Source organism: Oreochromis niloticus, linkage group LG17 (genome assembly GCF_001858045.2).
Source record: "Oreochromis niloticus isolate F11D_XX linkage group LG17, O_niloticus_UMD_NMBU, whole genome shotgun sequence".
NCBI classification, from domain to species: domain Eukaryota; kingdom Metazoa; phylum Chordata; class Actinopteri; order Cichliformes; family Cichlidae; genus Oreochromis; species Oreochromis niloticus.
Window position 1 is genome coordinate 14,151,645 of NC_031981.2, and position 21,400 is coordinate 14,173,044.

General features: G+C 40.8%; 2 protein-coding genes across 5 annotated transcripts; one reads left to right on the top strand and one right to left on the bottom strand.

Moving 5' to 3' along the window:
- Positions 1–1,159: 1,159 nt before the first annotated feature.
- si:ch211-214j24.14 (bcl-2-like protein 13) lies at positions 1,160–9,424 on the bottom strand. 3 transcript variants are annotated; one of them, XM_019346536.2, is made up of 2 exons: positions 9,327–9,424; positions 1,160–2,341 (listed from the first exon to the last, which is right to left on the bottom strand). In XM_019346536.2, exon 2 carries the CDS (start codon positions 2,180–2,182, stop codon positions 1,463–1,465), a length of 720 nt encoding a protein of 239 aa, XP_019202081.1. In that variant the 5' UTR covers positions 2,183–2,341; positions 9,327–9,424; the 3' UTR covers positions 1,160–1,462. The 3 variants fall into 3 exon arrangements, with proteins under 3 accessions (XP_019202081.1, XP_013131055.1, XP_005456731.1); XM_013275601.3 differs by lacking the exon at positions 9,327–9,424 and adding an exon at positions 6,189–6,499; XM_005456674.3 differs by lacking the exon at positions 9,327–9,424 and adding an exon at positions 5,978–6,141.
- Positions 7,710–21,314, top strand: atp6v1e1b (ATPase H+ transporting V1 subunit E1b). 2 transcript variants are annotated; one of them, XM_005456675.4, is made up of 10 exons: positions 7,710–7,849; positions 9,660–9,721; positions 11,713–11,778; positions 13,686–13,795; positions 14,051–14,117; positions 14,221–14,310; positions 15,729–15,797; positions 16,003–16,097; positions 16,211–16,298; positions 20,484–21,314. In XM_005456675.4, the coding sequence occupies exons 1-10, from the start codon at positions 7,714–7,716 to the stop codon at positions 20,544–20,546; spliced, it is 846 nt and encodes a 281-aa protein (XP_005456732.1). In that variant the 5' UTR covers positions 7,710–7,713; the 3' UTR covers positions 20,547–21,314. The 2 variants fall into 2 exon arrangements, with proteins under 2 accessions (XP_005456732.1, XP_003452116.1); XM_003452068.5 differs by lacking the exon at positions 7,710–7,849 and adding an exon at positions 9,394–9,533.
- The last annotated feature ends 86 nt before the right edge of the window (positions 21,315–21,400 follow it).

A 21,400-nucleotide genomic window follows, 5' to 3' on the forward strand; every position in this document is an offset into this window, starting at 1 on the left:
CTCAGCACGGTGTGCAGTTTCTCCTTAAAATATTTAAGGAAACTGGACAAGTGGAGGACCAAAAAACAAGTGGCAGGTATAAAAAACCTCCAAATCTACGTAAATGAACTTTATGACTAAATTGTCACAATTCAAGAAGCCTGGGGAACCATCCTGAGGACAACTTAAAGAAATTACAAAAATAGGATTCAAGATGTACTGAAGAATAAAGGTGGTCATGCCAAATATAGACTTTGAAGCTGGTTAGCGTTGTGCAAACTGTTAGAATTGCTGTATATCCTGTATTTCTATGTGTGCCTGTGCATGTTTCAGTTAATCGTAAGCATCATATAAAGTAAATTTGTGGTGGCAAACTTTTCCCAGCGCTTTAGAGAATCAAAAACTGTTTAAAATACCTGAAGTGAACATGATGAAGTCTGTGAAGGTTCTCAGTCATCCAGGTTATCGTAGTCTAAGGTGCTTGGAAAGAAAAGTGGCTGGACCGGAAGAGTCCAGACGCTTCAATACAGCTTGAATGGCACTCATATACATTATACATTATATTATTGTACCAGTGCATTACTTACACATTACTAGTTAGTATATTAGTAGCTAAAGCTTTAAAATAAATAATATGGAGTCCAAATGCAATATTTGCACACAAAATTATCAGAGTAACAGCCGGAAATAGTGATATTTAGACACAACGAATCTGTTTTCCTAATGGTCATATCCATGCTCTCGTTCAGTAGTGTTGGGGATTAAAATATTATCAGTACTCTACATGGACTGTTCTGGTGGGGAGTACTGGTGGTGTGGGTGTGATCATAACCTGCCTTCAATCTAGACATATGCCTGGACAGAGCGATACATGGCGTGCAGGCACATGCAGAAACATAAGTAAGAGGACTTTGACTGCAGGTTTTCCAGATGTTGTGCAGAAAAACTTTTATGGCAAAAAGGTTTGTGAGATGCTGATGCAGTTTTGGGCTTTTAGTCCAATCACTGCTGCCCCTGTACTCTGAAACTTTCCATTTAGTGTGTAATGTTTATGATAATGTGCTTTTCAGTGTTGCTAAAACACTGACAGTGTTGCTAAAGCACTGACAGTACCATTTACAGAGGAAGTGGCATTTCGTCTAATATGGTGAAGTAATGACACACACGCACAAAGAAACCCTTCAAGTATGGGGAAGTTTAAAATTGCACTTAAAGTGATTTGTGTATTTCAGGTTACATTTTATTGGATACATTTCCTCGGAGATCAAACAGAAAAACAAAGGCCACAAGCTCTGCTGTGAGCTGAGGTAGCACAAAACAAATTAAAAAACATCAAATCAGTGTGTCTAATTAGCAAACAGCGTTAGAGAGTAAAATCCATTGCTTGGATAGTGATGTGGTGGAATATTTAGTTTGGAATAGATTTAAAAACAAGAGAAAAAATGTGCTGAAAGGTGGTTTGGGGGATTCAGAGAGAGGTTTTCTACTTTCTATAGTACACCACTGCACTATATGCCACCACTCCCACAATTGCTACTAATGCAGCGCCTCCATAAAGCAGCTCGGTGGAGCTCAGAGGTTTGGTCTTGGGAGCAGTTGGCCGTGGCTGCAGCTTCTCTGCAGGCTCCTTAACTGAATGTTTATCCACGTCTGTGAGGGGGATCTGTGAAAACTGTTGTTGCTCGACACTTGCTGCTGGAGGCTCCGGTGCCATCGGTGCTAGAATAGAAGGAGGGTGGAGGCCCTGAATGGAATACAGCTCCTCTACTTCAGATGTCGTGGTTGAAGGGACTGGGGTGGATGTTGTGGAGGGGGGGTCGAGCTTAACAATAGGCAGAGGAGGCAGGGCCATCGGGGGAACCACGTGCCTGAACTCTCCTGGCTCACGCTCCACATAAGGCTCCTCTGCTGACACCAGGAGCTCCTGAGTTTCTGGGGCCTGGAGGTCCTGCTCCTCCTCCCTGAGTGCCACCAGCTCCCTCTCCCCACCCAACACGCTTAACATACTTGTTTGCATTTCCTCATCTTCTTCCTCCTCTTCCTCCGCTCGCTTCCCTTTCTTCTCTGCCTCCTCAAGCATCTCAGCCTCGTCCTGCTCCAGGTGGACCATGTCAGAGTTGGAGGAGTGGTTCTCCTCCCCTGTCAGAAGTGCCCCATCACTGCTGTCGAGGCTCTTGGTGTCCTCTGGGTCTACATCGCCCATTGTGGACCAGGACTCTGCCAGCAGGCTCTCACTCTGCCACCGTGCAGGAGTTTCTGCCTGAGTCAGCAGTGCAGCAGAAGCAGGGCTGAGGGTCTCTCTGCCTCCTCCATCCCCCCTGGTGGGCTCGAGTGGGGCCTTTCCCTCCAGAATGAAGGCTGGCTGTAGAAGGGACAGAGAAGATCGCAGGTGGGACAAAGTTTCAGGTGGACTCACCAAAATATCACACCAGGGTCAAAATTTTGTATAAACATGGAAAGAGGGATATTTTGTATCTTTTATATTATTTATATATATAAAGTATATATATACTTTGGGCCCCAAAGTACCAACTGAGAATCATTTATAATAACAGCCTGAGTATTGATGGTAATCATGTCCAACCCATTACACCCGCAGTATACCCATCTTCTGATGGGTGCTTCCAGCAGGCTTAGATACCATGTTACAAGGTTCAAATGATCTCAAGCAGGTTTCTGGATCATCCAATCACAAGATCTCAATCCAATCGAGCACTGCTGGGATGTGGTGGAACAGGAGATCCACGTCATGGAGGTGCAGCCAACAAATCTGCAGCAACTGTGCGATGCTATCATGTTAATATGGAGCAGATTTGGTGAGGAGTGTTTACAGCACTTAGTTAAATCTGTGCCACAAAGAATTAAGTTAGCTCTGAAAACAGGCTCCCACAATTTGTACCTAATAAAGTGGATGGTGAGTATATGATGCATTGAAAATAAAACAAGACTTAAAAGAAGTGCATTGAAATCACATGTTAATCACTGATAGGGTCTCTTCTTCAGAAGTGTATTTACCTTCAAGTACATTTTGCTTAAGAAACTTTTGTGTTTTAATAAAACCGTAAATCCAGCACAACCTTTGTGTCTACACTATTTGTCTTAAGTTGTAATTCCTATGTTTATTCAGCTCTACTTGTTCTGAATATGCCAAAGTCATACTCGAGATCAAGACAGTAATTTTTTCTTTTTGAGTTGTAAACAAGTCATGAAGGTACTAATGTTAGACATAACTTTATTTTCTTCGCTTCAAAGGACAAAAATACCTCCACTTCTAGGTCTGTGATGCAAAATGTTACCAAGTGGTCTGTGCTGATTACATGTTACCTCAGTTATTTTCAGATTAGCACCTCGTGTCTCAGCTTAAATCACAAAATTTGTGCTCACTCTTCTGGATGCCTTTATTTAGAATTTAGAATCACAATTCCTCCACTGTGTGCACCCTTGAAAGTCAGTGTGGTGGTAGTATGATAAAGGACACCTACAGAGACTACAGTGCATGCTGCTACAGGCCAGAAAAGCACAGGCTGCTCCAAGTGGGTCCCACTTTTTTGAAAACACAGCCTCATGCCTTCACAAAGACACGTAGTTACTGATACCCTGCAGCACAGCCACAGAATCCCCTCATGACAGCTACTGTTACAGATTTTACATGTCTGTGCTCTCACTGACATGAGTGAGGGTTGTGATTGGAAAAAGTTGCTCACTAGCTTGTCGTTATTACAGCAGTCTGTGGCTATCTATAGCCTCGACCTGCATATCTTACTATGTTTAGAAACTGTATACATCTCCATCTGTCACCCGAGAGTGGCAGCTCTTTTAGTGATTTCACATGGCATGAGAATAGGGCGAGAGTAGTGACACGAAATAGAAATGATTATGTCACAGTTTCAGCAGTCTACCTCTAAATTTAAAGGAAATGTTAATATATAATCATATGAAATCTGAATTTTGGAGAAAATATTCATTTCTGATGATGGTTAGCACTGTTGTGTACGCATGCATTCAGCCCAAATGTGCCTCATAGTCTGAAGGTGACCCCCCCGTTCCCAGCTCAGCTTCGGCTGCACAGATTTGTCACCCTCATGCCAGTCCCAGAATAGATATTTTCAGCACTTCTGTCTGATGTTGTATCACGTTTACAACATGTGGCCTGTCTGCGTGTCTCTCTGATTTCAGAACATACCTCTTAATGAGCCTCTAACAGTCTCTCTACACCTGGAAAATTTGTTACATTAGTACTTAACTCGATATTACATGTTGCGGATCGCTGTAGAGAAAAACAAATAGAGGTAATTAGCGATGCAGAAGTTAAAATTAGATTTAGTTTTTGTGGAAAAGCTGAGGAATTTCCTTCAGTTGATATCTTTACAAAGGAGACCTACCAAATGTCATGTTTATTATACTGTAATATGACTTCAATAAGGAAATTGTCTAGTGGTTCAGCTGAGTGATATTTGGTGTTGTTGTCTCATTGTTTTTCTCAGTCATGAGCTGGTAAAACGTATCTCCCACAGTACAAGAAATAAAATTATAAGATAAGATAAGATAAGAAAAGAAATGTATCAATCCTGAGGGAAATTCTTGTGCCTTTTACAAGCTTAGTTCAATAACAATAGAACTAAGAGCAGAAACACAAACAGTGTGAAGTCACAGAGAGTAAAAACAACAAAAAACAAGGTGCTGAAAAGAACAACATTATGAAAAATAAACATAAATACAAGTATGATCATTATTAATAAGGTTAAAACTACTTGCAAATGCAAACAGTGATATTGTAGTAATAATCCTCCTATCTGGTAAAGATCATTTGTTGTATTTAAAGATTTGCATTGCTTCACTGTTGCTGCTTTAAACACACATACCTGCAGTTCAAAAACAAGACACTGTTTCTTTCGTGTTGCCTCACAGAGGAAAGGCCTTTCCTGTCTGTTATGCAACAGCTTGTAACTTTTTTTGTGCAATAAAACCTCTGAATGGGTAAAAACAATAGAAGCCTTTTAGGGTACAAACTTTTCCATTTCAGAGTAGTACCCTCACTGCTGATGTATTTCTTGAAGCATTTATTAGGTTTTGGGGACTAAAATCCTTTATGTTGGGCTGGATTGTCTTTGTTGTTCTCATGGGCAATCTGCTTAATTCCATAAAATGAATTAAAAAAATAAAATTCATTACACACATTGGTTTTAATCATAACAAAAGCTACAGTGAGCTTTAAAAGCATTAGAAGCCAACCGGTTTATTGTTAAAGTGTGTCTTTGTAATAACAAGACCAGCAGCTTGTTTTGTAAAAAAACACCCCAGCAGCTTTCAAATATCTATTTGACTTGGCTCTCCTCTGGAAACAACACCTCTTCTTCGCTAGATGGGGTCAAAAGTCTGTAAAAGGAAGGTTGTGAAGGGCTCGTCGGAATGGCCTTTGTTCCTTCGTTTGGTCCAACTTGATAAACGTGGGCAAAATCATTCAAGCTGGTGCCAATGGCAAAGCTTACCAGTCTTTTTTATTAACCATGCTGAGGCTGCCAAAACCAACAAAACACTGCAAAAGTTAGAGTCAGAACTAAAGAACAAAAAAAAGAATAAAAAGTTCCAAGAGTGAGCTTTCAAACCCTCAACTCCACCCCTTCCTTAGAGCGCAAACGCCATCCAGACGTCCTAGTTACATATTTCCTCAAACAGACATTGTGGCTCTGTGGGCCTGTGCAGCCTTAGAGTTGACCACACAAAAATTTTAAGCCCTACATGCACACAAACAGACAGCAAGGCTCATTTGTGTCCTTACTTGCTGCTGTGTGCTCCACCTTTCCTTACTGTCCTACTTAAGTAATTGGATTCCCATTGATCCTATCCTAGCTCTAACAGACTTGTGATAAAGCAAATGCTCAGGGAGATTTAGAGCACTCTTTCTGTGCTAATGCGCAATGGGGGCAGAGTGATATTGCATATTCACAAAAGGTCAGCTTTCAATGTCAAAGTTGAAGAGTGAGCCGATAAGACACACCTCCTGTCCATTTCTCGGTCTTGTATTTGTCCTTCCTGCAATCATCCTTCTAACGCTCACAGCATTAAAAGACGCACTCGGCCCCCGAAATCAAATCACAGTCTTAATTCATAGCACAGTACTCCTTCACGTTTGATCCTGTAGAGGAGTCCAAGATTTATTTTCTGCAAGTTTAAAAAAACAAGAGAGAGAGAGAAAGATCCAAGCATACCTGTGTCCTCTCGATGAGCTGCTAGATGAGAGATCAAAGTGTGATGTGCATTCAGACACAAAGCCACAAATCAACAGATAGGCAGACATGCATGCTGGAACTGGCACAGGAATAACAAGGTAGGCAAGCTGTGCAAAAGTCTCTCTCCCCCTCCCTCTCCTTGTCTAGCTCTCTCTCTCTTTTTTCTCTCTCTCTCTGAGCCACCCTACTTCCCAAATCCATCACATAAGAGCTGGCTGGAGAGGAGTCAGCAGTGACTTCACTGTGAAGCAGGATAAATGTTGTAAGTCAGCTGACTCTGAATTAATCAAGGTGTGAATCTTCGTGTTTGCGGTCTCTAAAGGTTGGCAGATGTTAGCGTGAGTAGCATGTCGCTTAGGTCAACAGTCTGTGGACTTTTTATGTTCACTGTCCAAACAGCAGATTATCAGACAGCTCACAGTGTGCACAGCAGGAGCACAGAATGGAAAATGCACGTCAGATGGGGAGAAGAGCCATTTTTAAACCAGAACTTTCCAACTTCTAGTTCCCCCTGCTGGCAAGACACTTCATAAAAGAAGGAGCAACTGCACCAACATGTTTTATTTATTTATCTGCCTTGCGCTTATTCTTTTTAACTGTATATGCCACTCTGCACTCTCAATTACCCCATGGGGATAAATACAGTTATCTAAATCTAAAAACTATAGTTTTACATTTTAAAATGGCACTCAAGCTTTGTATTTATAATTATCTTGTTTCATCCTCTCATTTCTTCTGCTTTCTCTCTGCTGTTAAACGTTTATTATAAAACTTGTCACAAGACTCTATACAAAGAAAGCAAAATGCCACAATAAAGTCTTAATTTTATTCTACAGAGGTATGGTTGAGTTGGTTTGGAAATAGGATGTTAAAGTTGGAAGTGCCAGGCAGGGAGAAAAGAGAATCCAGTGAAAGAGTAAACAAAGCGGGTTGGTATGGCACGGGAGAATGCCAACAAAGAAGACCATAATTAAATCCTAATACGTACACACTACCAGTCAAAAGTATGCCAACTCTTGGAATTCTGTTAATGAGCTTCATGAGATAGTCACCTGAGATGGTTTTCCAACAGTCTTGAAGGAGTTCCCAGAGATGCTGAGCACTTGGTGGCACTTTTGCCTTCCCTCTGCAGTCCATCTCACCCCAAACCATCTCGACTGGGTTTAAGTCTGTTGACTGTGGAGGCCAGGTCATCTGGTGCAGCACTCCATCACTCTCCTTCTTGGTCAAATAGCCCTTATGTCACACAGTGGGAATTTGTATTTGTCTTTTATAATTGGTTTTAGTCTGATTTTAGTGTTTATTTATGAGTGTAGTTTTTATTTGCATGATTTTATTCTGTTTGTATTCCATGTTTTTATATGACATTGTTTTAATCCACTGTGGACTGGCTGGGCATGGGGCAAATTGGCTGATAGCGATCACCTGCTGAGGCATGGGTGTGTCCCGAGGTGGCCTATCAACTGTTTAAAGGACCTATTAAAAGTGAGCTGGCTGAGCACTAATGGAGAGAGGCCCCACATATGAAGAAGAATGCATGAAGGCCAGTGTGGAAAAGTGGGACGGCTCATTTGGAGATGGACTGGTCCCAACAGCAGGAACATTGACAGCAGGGCAGAGGTACACCTCTGCCTGCATTTGTGAGTAGTGTCTCCACTGTTGTTCACCAGGTGCAGCCGTGTTGGGAGAGGGTCACCATGGCCAGCTTCCGGGACGATGGTTCTGGCCAGTATTTGTTTACTTAAAGGGTGAACCCACGAGGTGAGCCGCGGTAGCATCGAGCGACAAACTCCAGTGCAGAGTGTGAGCTGGGCTGGGATGTGACGAGCTAACTGGGGGGACGAGACGGGGATAGGAGGCTTCTCCTTGTCTGCCTGGGACGAGGCTGGCGTGGTCCCCGCTCCGGAAGAGGAATTTGTCCTGCTCATGAACACATAAGGAACATTCATCCTGGGTTGTGGGTCAGTTGCATCGTGGGACTGGGTGGGATTTTAATGTATGAAGAAAATTGTTGTCATATTAGGCAGTTAGGCAGTTTTGTTGCAACACGTGATGGTTTTTGGGACTGCACTTGGGGACAGATTCAAAGTTTTAGCAGTTTTCCAAACTGACTGACCTCCAGTTCTTAAAGTAACAATGGACTGTCATTTGTTTTCTTTTTTTTAACTTTGAGTTCATATTATGGCAAGAATCAATCAACTAACAGTTTTCAAATAGTGTTGCCAGCTGTGTGCCAACCTGACTTCTGTCCCAACCCCATTAAAAAGGCAAGAAATTCCACAAATGAACCCTGACAAGGCACACCTGTGAAGTAAAAACCATTTCAGGTGACTACATCGTGAATTTATTGAGAAGGCCAAGGGTTTGCAGCACTGTCAACAAAGCAAATGGTGGCTACTTAGAGGAATCTCTACAAAGCATATTTAGCGTTATTTATCTTTTTTCTTTGCTACATTGTTCCATATATCTTGCTTTATAGATTTGATGTCTTTGGTATGTATCTACAGTGTAGAAAGTAGTAAAAAATAAAGAAATGAGAAGGTTTGTCCACACTTTTGACTGGTAGTGTATATTAGAAAACATAACTCCTATTTTGGGATATTGAAGATGCCATATTGTGATATAGATACAAATAGAGCTCATATAAAGACTATATGACTTGTTTTCTTACATGCCTCAAGGAATATAAAGGTATTTACTTTTTCTCATTTCAGCATAGACAAATACAGTTATAGTAATCCAGTAATATTGTAGAAATAAGCAACTCTAAATAACCTTTTCATATAATTTAAAATGGCTGTAGTAGGAGGCTAATAAAATTAAACAAAAACAACCAGAATACAGATAAGAACTTTATCCCGAGAAAATCCTAAGGGAAACGACTATTAACACAGTAAATGTAGTAAAACGACTACAAAAAATATTATGAAATACATAAACATTATTATATAAATAAAATATAACAAATATAACATTTTAATTGTTACATCAACTCAACCTTAAAAAAATACTTCAAAACATATTTTCTATAGAGCAATAGAGATTATTATTAAGAGATAATGTACAAATATAAATATATTTATACTTTCTAATTTAAAAACTATAAGTTATAGTTACGTTTATACTTCACTGTGTCCGTGACACGTTGAAAACTGAGTAAACAGCCACTTGTTTTCACTCGTCTCGCTCCTTCCTCGCACTTGACGGCCTCTTCCGCCGGAAGTAAACATCACGTGACTCTGAAAATCAGCTGATCCTCCGTAGACATCTTTACGAGTCACGACTGCGGCGATTAATTCAAACAGTCTCCTCTGTGATTCTCGGGTACATAAATGCCGCTTTAAAGCTTAAATGTTGGGGTTAATTTTATTTTCTGAGTAATTGCGGTCTCTGTTTTCATTTAGCGGTTTTTATTATTCGTGATTTTTTAATTCTTACTTTCTCCGGCAGGCCCAGGCGGATCTTTGACAACTGCAGCCATGGCGCTGAGCGATGCCGACGTACAGAAGCAGGTAATGAACCGTTTTCACCTACATAAAGACACCATTTTACCGCTTGTTTTCACTTGTTAAAGAAGCGGCTCGTTAGCCTGTTACAAACCTGAGAAATGCGTTCAGTCGCTGTAGGATTTACAGGAAGTCGGTGTGTCAAAGGAGAATGACATTGAGAGAGCTGCAGTAGGGTTAGCACTGAATTAAACACAAACGGCACCTAGAGGCAAATATTTGGGGTTCTTTAAGGGGTGCTTTTTTTTACATAAGATTGACACTTGGACCCAAATAAGCAGCTGTTTCTGCAGCTGGGACTTAAGGATGTGATACTGAGGGTCATGCATCGCTGCATGATCACATGATGAACACATGCCAGGACCTAAGGAGGAACTTGGAGTGAGTGAGCCACCGTGTTCTCACTGGAAATCTCCTCAAATATGGAAAATAAGTCTAATAAAAAGTTCCCACTGTACACTGTCATGACCAGGTATTTCTATATTAGTTGGCTGTTTGACACACAATAATATATTTAATTTTCAACAAATCTCAATATTAGCTACTTTTGCTGTTGTTTAAATAGTTTTGAAACAGCAATTAAAGTGGCAATAGAGCAGTTTATACACAAAACAATATTTATTTGTTTTTAAATCAATGTAATGACGGGTTAACAAATAAGTTTTTCTATGTGATACTCATTGTCAAAGGCCAACATTTTCCCGTGCATCATGGGGCACCAAGTCATGAAGCAAAAGTGATAATTATGTGGCTCAGCGGTCATCATAGTAACATGTTGGATCTTGTGGCAGGGAAATTCCCCAGTTCTTAATCCCATCGAGGAATAATTCCTAAAAGGCAGGAGGACGAGCGGGACTTTGAGCTCTGATAAGGCAAGAATGGCTCATTGTCAATCAGAAGGGTCAACACTGTAAATACTGACACTGTCCAATATGAAATGCTCATGAGTGTCCCTCACTTCCTGCTTTCAGGTTACATCGAATAATACATGAAGTTCATTATCTGAATTAATAGAGTTGCTGAACAGTGAGCCAGTGGTTTAAAATTATAGTTCTAATTTCCTCATTCAGATCCATCCCTCGCTCATCACCAGTTTCTTTGCACAGTTGGTAAAATGACGATATGAAACAAAATGCACAGAAACATTTCTCACTGAGGTGATGGAAACAGCCCTGCTTAATCTCATCTTTACTACCCCAGTAAAGATTTTAAGACTTCCTCTCTACCCTTAATGATGAATTTTGATACCTCAGTACATATCTGTAAGGATGTGATTTGTAAACCATTAGAATGGTTTCTGGGTTTATCTAAGAGTAACTGCATAGGAAGAGACCACCCTTACTAACACCTGATGCACACCCAGTCATTTTGTATGTAAGGAGGCCCGAAATAAGACAGAAACCACTCAGGTCAGGAAAGAGAAACGAGGTATCCCTAACAGGTTTCAAAGGAGGAAAATATAAGAAATTGCTGACATTTTGCTTCATATACATTGAAAAATAACAAAACTCACTGCTATCCTGAAGTATTTGTTAGACTTTTTTTTGTTTTGTTTTTTGAAGGTGTCTTTTTCCTATCTCAAACCAGAGATGACACACCTCACACAGTAAAATGTACTTATTTTTAAGGGATATCTTGATGTTTACCAGACTAATGCTTTGCTATCGTTTTACCAAAAGTTCAAGGACGAGTTTCATTTCCAGTGTATTGCATTAGAAAGGAACATCACAAGTTGCATTAGGTGCAAATCTTTTTTAATGTGAAATAAGCTAAGCATATTTGTCATGAGGGTATTTGAAGGCTCTGAAAATATCTTCAGATCAACAAAGATCAGATCTAATGTTGTTTAAAGATTAACGTGTATTAGATTTTCCAAAAATCGGATTTGGAGCGAAGTGCAAATAAAAATCAAAGAAGCTGTTGCTATGGGATCTAAATTTTATGTTTTTTAAAACAGCACAGGCTTGTTTTTAGTCATGTTTTGTTCCCATCCACAGATTAAGCACATGATGGCCTTCATCGAGCAGGAGGCAAACGAGAAGGCGGAGGAAATTGATGCAAAGGTATGAAAACACATACACATCACCACACAGTGCTGTACACAGATATCAGGCTGGATAGATTTTGTCATTATTAGTGAGTCAAAGCTGAGGAAAGAAAGGGAATGGGAACATGTGGACAGACATTAAAGGTTACCTGTAACTTCAAGTTCATTAATCACATGAAGATAATGTTTAGAAGCATCAGGCCTCCCGGCCCCCATCAGACTGTGTGTCATTACATAGATTTATTTAATTGTTTTGTCTTAAGAGGGGCACAAGAAAAGCAACATACCAGCTAATATATGCAATCAATTATTTTTAAAAATGCAACGTCCATCAGCAGACAGTGCATATAGAGCGACTGGGGGCGAGTTTGATTTGTGACAGAAAGATAGCAGCGAGAATGAAATGTGGTAGAGCTGCTGTGATGTGTGATTTGGAGACAAATCCTTTAGCACAACAAAGGACAGTTTGGAGGTGGCAGAGATGAACATGCTAAGAGACTGATATTTTAAGAGTGACAACAAGGCGCAAGATTAGAACTCAGTACATCAGAAGGACAGCTCAGGGTGAGTGTTTTGGAGACAAGGTTAGAGAGGCAAGGCTGAGATGGTTTGAATGTGACAGAGGAGGATGGTGGAAAAGGGGGCGGATGATGGGAGAAGTCCAAAGTAGAAGAATGTCCATCCATCCATGTTCTGCTGCTTTCCAGGCCCATAGATGCTCTCCTCAGCCACGCTTTCTTCCAGCCCACATTACTTGTGGTGTTGGTTTGGGTTTTTCCCCCCCTCAACCCATCTGTAAGGGAGAACTGAGAGACCCATTGGAAGAAGCTCATTTCCACAGTTTGTAACTGCGAACTTGTATTTTCAGTCGCTACCAGAGCTCATGACCATACAGGCCACTAGCTGAGGGTAGAAACGTGAACAGAATGGGAAATCGACAGCATTGTCACAACAGTCATCTTTACTGTGACATTCTTCCAACTCCTCCACCGACCCTGAGTGGGTTCTCCACCTTTTTCCGGATGAGAGCTATGACCCCAGGCTAGGAGGTTCCTGCTGTAAACCACTTCAGTGCAAGCTGGGGGTCACCTCAGGGGTGATCAGTGCAGCCCTTGTAGACTCCAACACCAGTCAATCACCATTAGGTGGTGCTGATGCTGCATGCTTGCATTATAAGATGATATGAATTGCTCTCATTGTGTCGCATATGATGGTCCACAAGTTCCAGCAGCCTCAGGCACTATTTTGCCACAGCAAGGAAAGCTGGGTGTGTGTGGGGGGGGTGGGGTGTGGTAACCTTCGTTGTTTAGTGAGGTTCCCAAAATATTTTCATGTTGTTCTTACATTATTAGGCAAGGCAAGTTTATTTATATAGCACAATTCAACCGCAAGGTGATTCAAAGTGCTTTACAGAGACATTAAAAAACAAAAACGAATAAAAAGCATGATTTAAAATGGAAAAAAAAAAAGAAGAAAGGAACAGTAGATAAAATCACTAGTTACAATGTAAGTTTTGAAATTTAAGCTTAAAAGTAAAACAGTGCGGATTTGGTGCTTTATTCAAATACAGGTGAGTCTTCAACCTGGATTTAAATAAACTGAGTGTTTCAGCTGATCTGAGGCTTTCTGGGAGTTTGTTCTAGATTTATGGAGCATAAAAGCTGAATGCAGTTTCTCCATGTCTGGTTCTGACTCTGGGAACTAATAAAAAACAGGATCCAGATGACCTGAGGGATCTGGAAGGTTCATACTGGGTCAGGAGGTCACTGATGTATTTTGGTCCTAAACCATTCAGAGCTTTATAGACCAGCATCAGAGCTTTTAGAATTAGAGTAAAATATTCTTTTTAAATGTCATTCTTTATGTGAAAAAGATTTCTGTTTGGCATGAATTCCTCTGAGTTGTGCGTGTCTCCTCCTGCAGGCAGAAGAAGAGTTCAACATTGAGAAGGGCCGCCTGGTCCAGACCCAGAGGCTGAAGATAATGGAGTACTATGAGAAGAAAGAGAAGCAGATTGAGCAACAGAAGAAAATGTGAGTTGTGGCGAGACATCACAGGACACATCATGCCCATCCCTTCTTTCCTTCCTCCTTTTAATCTGCCTTTTTAAGAACAAAGAAACGGCTGTAATGTGACAGAGTTTCTGTAATTTTATTTAGCCACTTCACCCGACAGTACCTCCTCTGTGACCTGCCTCAAACAGTGTGCAGGGTTAAGAAAAGAGCAAACACAGTCTCACTTTGGGATATAAGCAGGACCAATGTGTGTGTTATTTGTCTGCTTAACAGTCAGATGTCTAACCTGATGAACCAGGCTCGACTGAAGGTGCTGAAGGCCCGTGATGATATGATCTCGGTAAGTCTCTGTCATCAGTTTTTATATATACGAAAGATGGGCTGGTTAAATATCACAGCTGAGGGTGCAAACAGAAGAGATCAGGTGTTTTTTGTACCCTCAGGAAATGCTGAATGAAGCTCGCCAGCGGCTCGCTAACATTGCAAAAGACCCGGCCAGGTATTCAACTCTGATCGATGGACTGATCTTACAGGTTGGTTTATACTCCGAGGCCTGCCCGGTAACATCCCACTGACCAATGAAATTTACTCTGTAAAACAAGTTCCCTCTGTACTAAAAGGTTTTAGCTATTTTAGAGCAGCAGGATCCCCATGTGTGTCCCAGAATGTGAGAGGGGGGCTCTGACCCTACCATAATAACTCCACTACACAGGGATACAGACACTCTCAGTATAAAGTCCAAATGTTTTTTCCCTCTGGAGAGAAAAATAAAACTTTTAATGACATATTAAGTTGATTTCACAGAGTATTCAGCTTTTTGTTGTTGGTGGTGGTGTTGTTGTTGTTGTTGTTTTTTGTTTGCTTAAATTCAATAATATCAGCAGTTATTAAATAAAAACGGGCCTAACACAGCTACTTAGTTACTGTATATCTCGTAGTTGCATCAGTTATTTTTGGACAGATTGCCTGCCACTGCAATGCATGTGGATCCTTTTAATTATTGTCCTTGTGACTTCATATTTATGTAATGAGTCACTTCAGCTAATTTATCATAAAATAAATAGATAAATAAAAGACAATGATTTAGCATCTCCTTCCTCTGATTCCAGCAGTGCAGAAAGCTGAGATGATACCTGAAGAGGTGATCTTGTAGAGAAGACCAGCCAGACTTTATGATCATATCAATCTTGTCTGGCCAATTAGATAAGCGAATTATATTCCGTTTAGTAAATATGCGGTGGTATTTCACTAATACAATGGATGTGGATGCAATTAGGTTGTGTTCCTCTGGATAACCTCCTGAGAACGCTCCTCCAGTTTAATTTGTTCTGTAAAAACAGCCCAAACTCACTGGACCTTCCCCTCTTGTTAAATCCCATTGTGAGCTACCATACCAGTTTATTAGGTACACTGTCTAAACACAGAACTATTTATAAAGCATTCATGTAGCCTCTAGGTATTAATAAGCCAGTGTGGAAGTGCCTTAAATCTACTTTCTTTCTGAAGACCACCAGGGGGCGACTCTTCTGGTTGCAAAAAGAAGTCTGATTGTATAGATGTTTATGGGAAAATGAACCTATTTACTTAAATTACGAGCTTAGTAATCCTGTTTCTAGTGAAGTTCTGGACCAAATTGATGAATTTAAGTCTTACAGCATGGTGGTTACAGCCATCTTGAATATCAGTCTCTGGGTTAGATAAAAGTGTAATCAAACAGTTTTGCAGTAAATCGAGCTTTGTGAATGTAATAATACTCTTTGCTAAAACAGTTTTAGACTGATATAGATTCAACTGTCTGGTAATTCTGAGGATTTACATTGTGTTGATCGTAAACTGTATTGTATGATGCTGAAAGGTTTTTATGATATAAAAAAATGTTTGACAAATATTTAACTGTCATTCTGTGCAGATATTTAAAAGCTAAAATAACATAATAACCGTCTCTCATCAGGGGTTTTACCAGCTGCTGGAGCCCAAAGTGACCATTCGCTGTCGTAAACAGGACATACCGCTGGTGCAGGTGAGTAAAACAGAAGGTGTATCTTTACCCTCTTTACCCTGCAGTGCAGTATCATGTGACCTGCTGTGGGCAGTGTGTGGGGAAAACCCAGTTTCAAAGTTATCATGTTTAATGATACATGTTCAGTGACTGAAAGGAAATTTTGTGCTGACCCAGTTGTTTGTATCAGATGAAATCTCATCCCAAACTTCCTTGTACCCTTCAGGCATCCATCCAGAAGAACATTCCCATATATAAAGCAGCCGTGAAGAACAACCTTGAGGTCCGCATTGACCAGGATAACTTCCTCTCCCCTGACGTGTAAGCAGAATCACATTTGAAAGACAAACCAGTGATCACTAAGGGGAAGTTCTCTTGAAAATTTAGCCACTTCTTAATTTGAGATCAAAATTTCCAAATTTTTCTGCATGCAGGTCTGGAGGTATTGAGATCTATAATGGAGACGGGAAGATCAAGGTGTCCAACACTCTGGAGAGCAGACTGGACCTCATGGCTCAGCAGGTAGGAAATGCACATCTTATCATTTTATCTTTCTTGTTTCACACATTGTAAATACACTAGTCTACTCTAACTGCAAATTATTCTGTTTACATATAACAAACTTACATTTTAAATCAGTCACACTGGTGGGATGGTGTTAAATTCTTAAAATGTACACAACATAGAAAAAGTAAAAAAGTATTCTTAACATGCATTTGAAAAAAATGACTTTGCTTTAATACCAGACTTCATTTTTCACTGCAATATTTTTTTTCTGTTTATGTTTTAAACTTTAAAAAGACAGACAATGCTTGTGTTTGAAGAAATTTATGAGGCTTTTAATAAATAAGCATTACCTACTTTGAGACATGTCACTATATTTACCAATATAAAGATAAGATAAGATAGATAATTCTTTATTGTCATTGCACAGTCATACATAGTACAGTAGTACAATGAAATTGGAAAAACTGTCCTACGTCGGCACTACATATAACACAACACGACACGATATGACACATCACAACGCAACACAAACAACACAACACAGTATATTAACTTAGAAATAAAAAAGAAGAATAAGTGTTATGTGTATTGCACACTGTTATTATTGCACATTAATTATTATTGCACCTTGTTATAAATATAAATATTATTATTGTTATTGTTTTAAACATTGTTACCTCCCCCTAAAAAAAGTCCAGGCAGGTAGCCAATCAGGTCAGCTATTTGCATTGATTAGGGCTATTGCCCTGTTGTAAAAGCTGTCCTTGAGTCTGTTTGTTCGGGACCTCAGCAGCCTGAACCTCCTGCCAGACGGCAGCAGCTTAAACACCCGATGTCCTGGGTGTGTACAGTCTCGTAGGATGCTGCGTGCCCTCTTGAGACAGCGAGTGCTGTACAGGTCCTTCAGGGAGGGAAGAGGATGTCCAATGATTTTTTGGGCCATGTTGATGACCCTCTGGAGTGCCTTTCTGTGTGCTGTGGTGCAGCTGGAGAACCATACACCGATGCAATATGTCAGCACACTTTCAATGGAGCAGCGGTAGAAGACGGTCAGCAGCTCCTTCTTCAGGTCCATTTTTCTGAGGATTCTCAGAAAGTGGAGACGCTGTTGGGCCTTCTTTAAGACCGCAGAGGTGTTAGAGCTCCATTGGAGGTCTGTGTCTATGTGCACACCCAGAAACTTGAAACTGGAGACCCTTTCCACGCACTCCCCGTTGATGCTGACAGGCTGCAGCTCAGACTTCCTCCTTCTGAAGTCAACTACCAGTTCTTTTGTCTTGGTGGTATTGAGGTCCAGGTTATCTACACACCAATCTGACAGCCTCTGAACTTCAGCTCTGTACGCCGTCTCATCTCCCCCTGAGATGAGCCCCACCACGGTGGTATCATCTGCAAACTTGATGACTGCGTTGTCTGGGTGGGTACTTAACACAGTCATGTGTGTACAGAGTGTACAGTAGGGGACTCAGTACACAGCCTTGTGGAGAGCCGGTGTTGAGGCTGAGGGCTGAGGAAAGATGAGGCCCCACTCTAACTCTCTGTACACGGTCTGACAGGAAGTCTCTGATCCAGCGGCAGGTGGTAGAAGGAAGTCCGATTTCCAGCAGTTTAACTATTAGTCTGTCCGGGAGTATCGTATTGAAAGCAGAGCTAAAGTCAACAAAGAGCAGCCTGGCGTAACGGCCCTGCACTTCCAGGTGAGAGATGGTGGTGTGGAGCGTTGTAGCAATGGCATCTTCAGTTGATCTGTTAGCTCTGTATGCGAACTGGAGTGGGTCGAGTGTGGGTGGCAGGCAGGACATGATGTGACGTCGGACCAGTTTCTCAAAGCACTTCATTATAACAGGTGTTAGAGCAACTGGTTGGTAGTCGTTGAGGCTGCTAATGTTAGTACGCTTTGGCAGTGGGACAATTGTGGCTGACTTTAGGCACGGCGGGATGCAGGACTGGGACAGTGAAGTGTTGAAGATCTTAGTGCAGACCCCAGCCAGCTGGTCTGCACACTCTTTTAGGACCTTTGCGGTTACCCCATCTGGTCCGGCGGCCTTCCTGGGGTTCACTGCCCTCAGTGTGCGCCTCACCTCATATTCCTGCACTATGAGGCTTGGGCTGCTGCTGCTGTCCGATGTTTTTGCTGCTGCTGCTGCCTCTGGTCCCTTCACCTCAAAGCGTGCGAAGAAGTGGTTCAGCTCCTCCGCAAGCTCCGCATTGCCCTCAGTCAATGTGGTATTGCAAGGTTTGTAGTTGGTTAAGTGCTGAACTCCTTGCCATACCTGTCGTGAGTTGTTGGTGCTGAAGTGGTCTTCGATCCTTCTCTTGTACGCTGCCTTGGCTTCTCTGATGCCTCTTTTCAACTCAGATCTGGCTGCACTGTACTGCACACCATCACCGGATCTAAAAGCGGCGTCACGTTGCTTCAGCAGGACCTGGACCTCTTTAGTCATCCAGGGTTTCTGGTTGGAATACACCCGGAGACGTTTGTCCACAGTAACACTGTTGACACAGAAGTTAATATATGAGAGCACTGATGTTGTGTGCTCTTCGAGGTCCTGATGTTCAAACACGCTCCAGTCCGTGTTTTCAAAACAGTCCTGCAGGGTATGAAAAGGGTATGAAGATGGTCACCATCTTGTTGTAGGCTAATTTTTCATTTTAAAGTTAATATCAGTGTGTTTAAAAGAGGTGAGCGTTTTTGTTTTTTTTTTCTTTTTTCTAAAAATCAGTGAAACTACACTGTAGTCACAGGAAATGGTCATGCACTTCATCCAGTAATATGCTAAATAAAAACAGAGTAAAAAGAAGTGACTTTATGCTATTAACTGTAAATAAAACGGGAAAACGATACGTTTTGTAGTATTTCTTTTTCATTAGTATTCCACATTTACAGAGGTGGAAGAGAACAGAGTCATGGCAGATGGTGTATTAGCAGAATATTCCATATATTCTATATTCAGTTTTAGTGATTTGCCTAATCAGCTTGTTAGGTGACAGAAAATTTTAGGATTGTGCAAAAGTCTTGAGCCACCCATTTTTCTTTAGCTCCTTGAAAGCAAAATATAAAGTTCTCCAGGCTTTCTGAAGTTCTGTCAAAGCTTTTCTTTGGACATTGGAAGCTTTTTCACTCATTTTCAGTCCTGCACCTGACAATTTCTTTCTTTCTTTCTGTATTTTTTTTTTTTTTTTTTTTTTTTGTTAAGCCACTTAACAAGAACCTATGAATCACACATAAAAAGGATGCCTAACCCAAGGGAAGAACCAGTGTTGTCTGCATATAACAGATAAACTATATAGTCCCAAATAACAGTTGTCTCAAGGTGCTTATTATTAAGAAAGGAAAACTGAGAAGAGGTTGAGTTATGCCAAATTACTCAAGAGCTGGACTGAAAGTCCAGTGGCAACAGGTCTTATGGATGTGAATCCAAATTTAAAATTTTTGGTTTAAACTGTATCGAATATGTCTGGAGGAGGTCGGGAGAGAAGTACAACAGTGAGTGTCTACAGCCATCTGTAAAGCACAATGGAAGGTTCTGTCAGTGGTGTTGGAGTTCTATTTAAAATTGATGCAATTATGAATGCAGAAAAATAGAATCAGATTTTGATCCACCATCCAGTACCATCTGAAAGCATCTGACTGACAACAGCTTCATTTTTCTGCGTGACACTGATCCTAAACACACACAGCAAAAACAAACCTGGATAGAGAAGCACACAGTGGAACACTTTCAGTCATGGATCAGACTCCAGAGTCCAGACCTCGACATTATTAAAGCAGTGTGGGATCATCTTAACAGCCAACATCCAGAAAAGAGCTTTAAATGTCCTTCAAGAGGCCTGGAGAACTGTTCCTGAAGACTGCTTTAAAGAGAGTTCAGGCTGTGAAGAAGAATAAAGGTTGTCACACCAAATACTTACTTGCAAGTTTATTGTACAAACTCTGTTCCTTATTTACTGTATTTCCACCTATTTTTCCATTTTTCTGGTCAATATGAAGAAATTAGGAGGGACTCAAGATTTTTGCATAGTACTGTAGTTACTTCTAGCTTTACTTTCTCAAATATGTGAGGAGTAAACTGAACATCTTCTCATTAGATGTTTGGTCATTCAATAAAAATGTAAATATCTCCTCTCGGGTTTTTGGTTTTATAAAGAAAGTTACTCTGAGATGATGGTTGATGGCTTATCCTGTCACTCTGTTTGCAGATGATGCCTGAAATCCGAGTGGCTCTCTTCGGTGCCAACCCAAACCGCAAGTTTATGGACTGAGAACCTCTGCTGTACGAGAGAGAGAGAGAGGAACACTCCTTTTAATTTTTTATTTTGTCATATAAAAGACGTCATTCCTTTATGTCTGTGAAATTTCTGACGCAAAAAAGATGATGTTGTGTGATGTATTGCTGTATTTTTTCCGTGCATTAAGGGACATGATAGATGCTGCAACTCAACATTACAGATGTGTACAGCTGTAAGCACTGGTTTGCTCTGCTGCTCCCATTCATGGGCCTCAGTTTACACTGATCAGTCAGGGAAGACGGGATGGGGTGACTGGCTGGATGTTAAACAAGTTGTCCTCTAACTGGATTAGTTTCATGACAAACATAGCATCTGTGTCACGGTTTTCCCAGTTTCATTACCCTCTGCACCACATTATGGGTTGCATGGAGCATTGTGTTGCTAATGGGTGTCTGCTCCAGCCAATCACATATATATATACACACATACATATACAGGCACGCGCACACACACAAATGGAATCCGTAGAAACAAAACTGAAGGTTGGATATGATCTTAGAGTTAATTTATTCATGTTACATCAACTGTACCATATCCTCCTGTCATGAATTAAAGGAGTGGCTGATATCATTCCAGAGGGTGCCCTGTATGTATATGAGGTTTCCAGATTAAATTATATGTATGTGTGTGTGTGGTGGTTGTTTGTTTTGATTTCTCATCCTTTTTCTTTTTGTTGTTTTTTGATTGTCTCAAATTCAAAATGTTTTATTGTGGGAATATATATAAAGTATAAAATCTGAACCATTAGTATTTCCTCTCTCCTTTTTGACTCGCACATTGTTCTCGCAGCTGAATGATCTCCAGTCTTTCCCATTTATTTTGTCAAC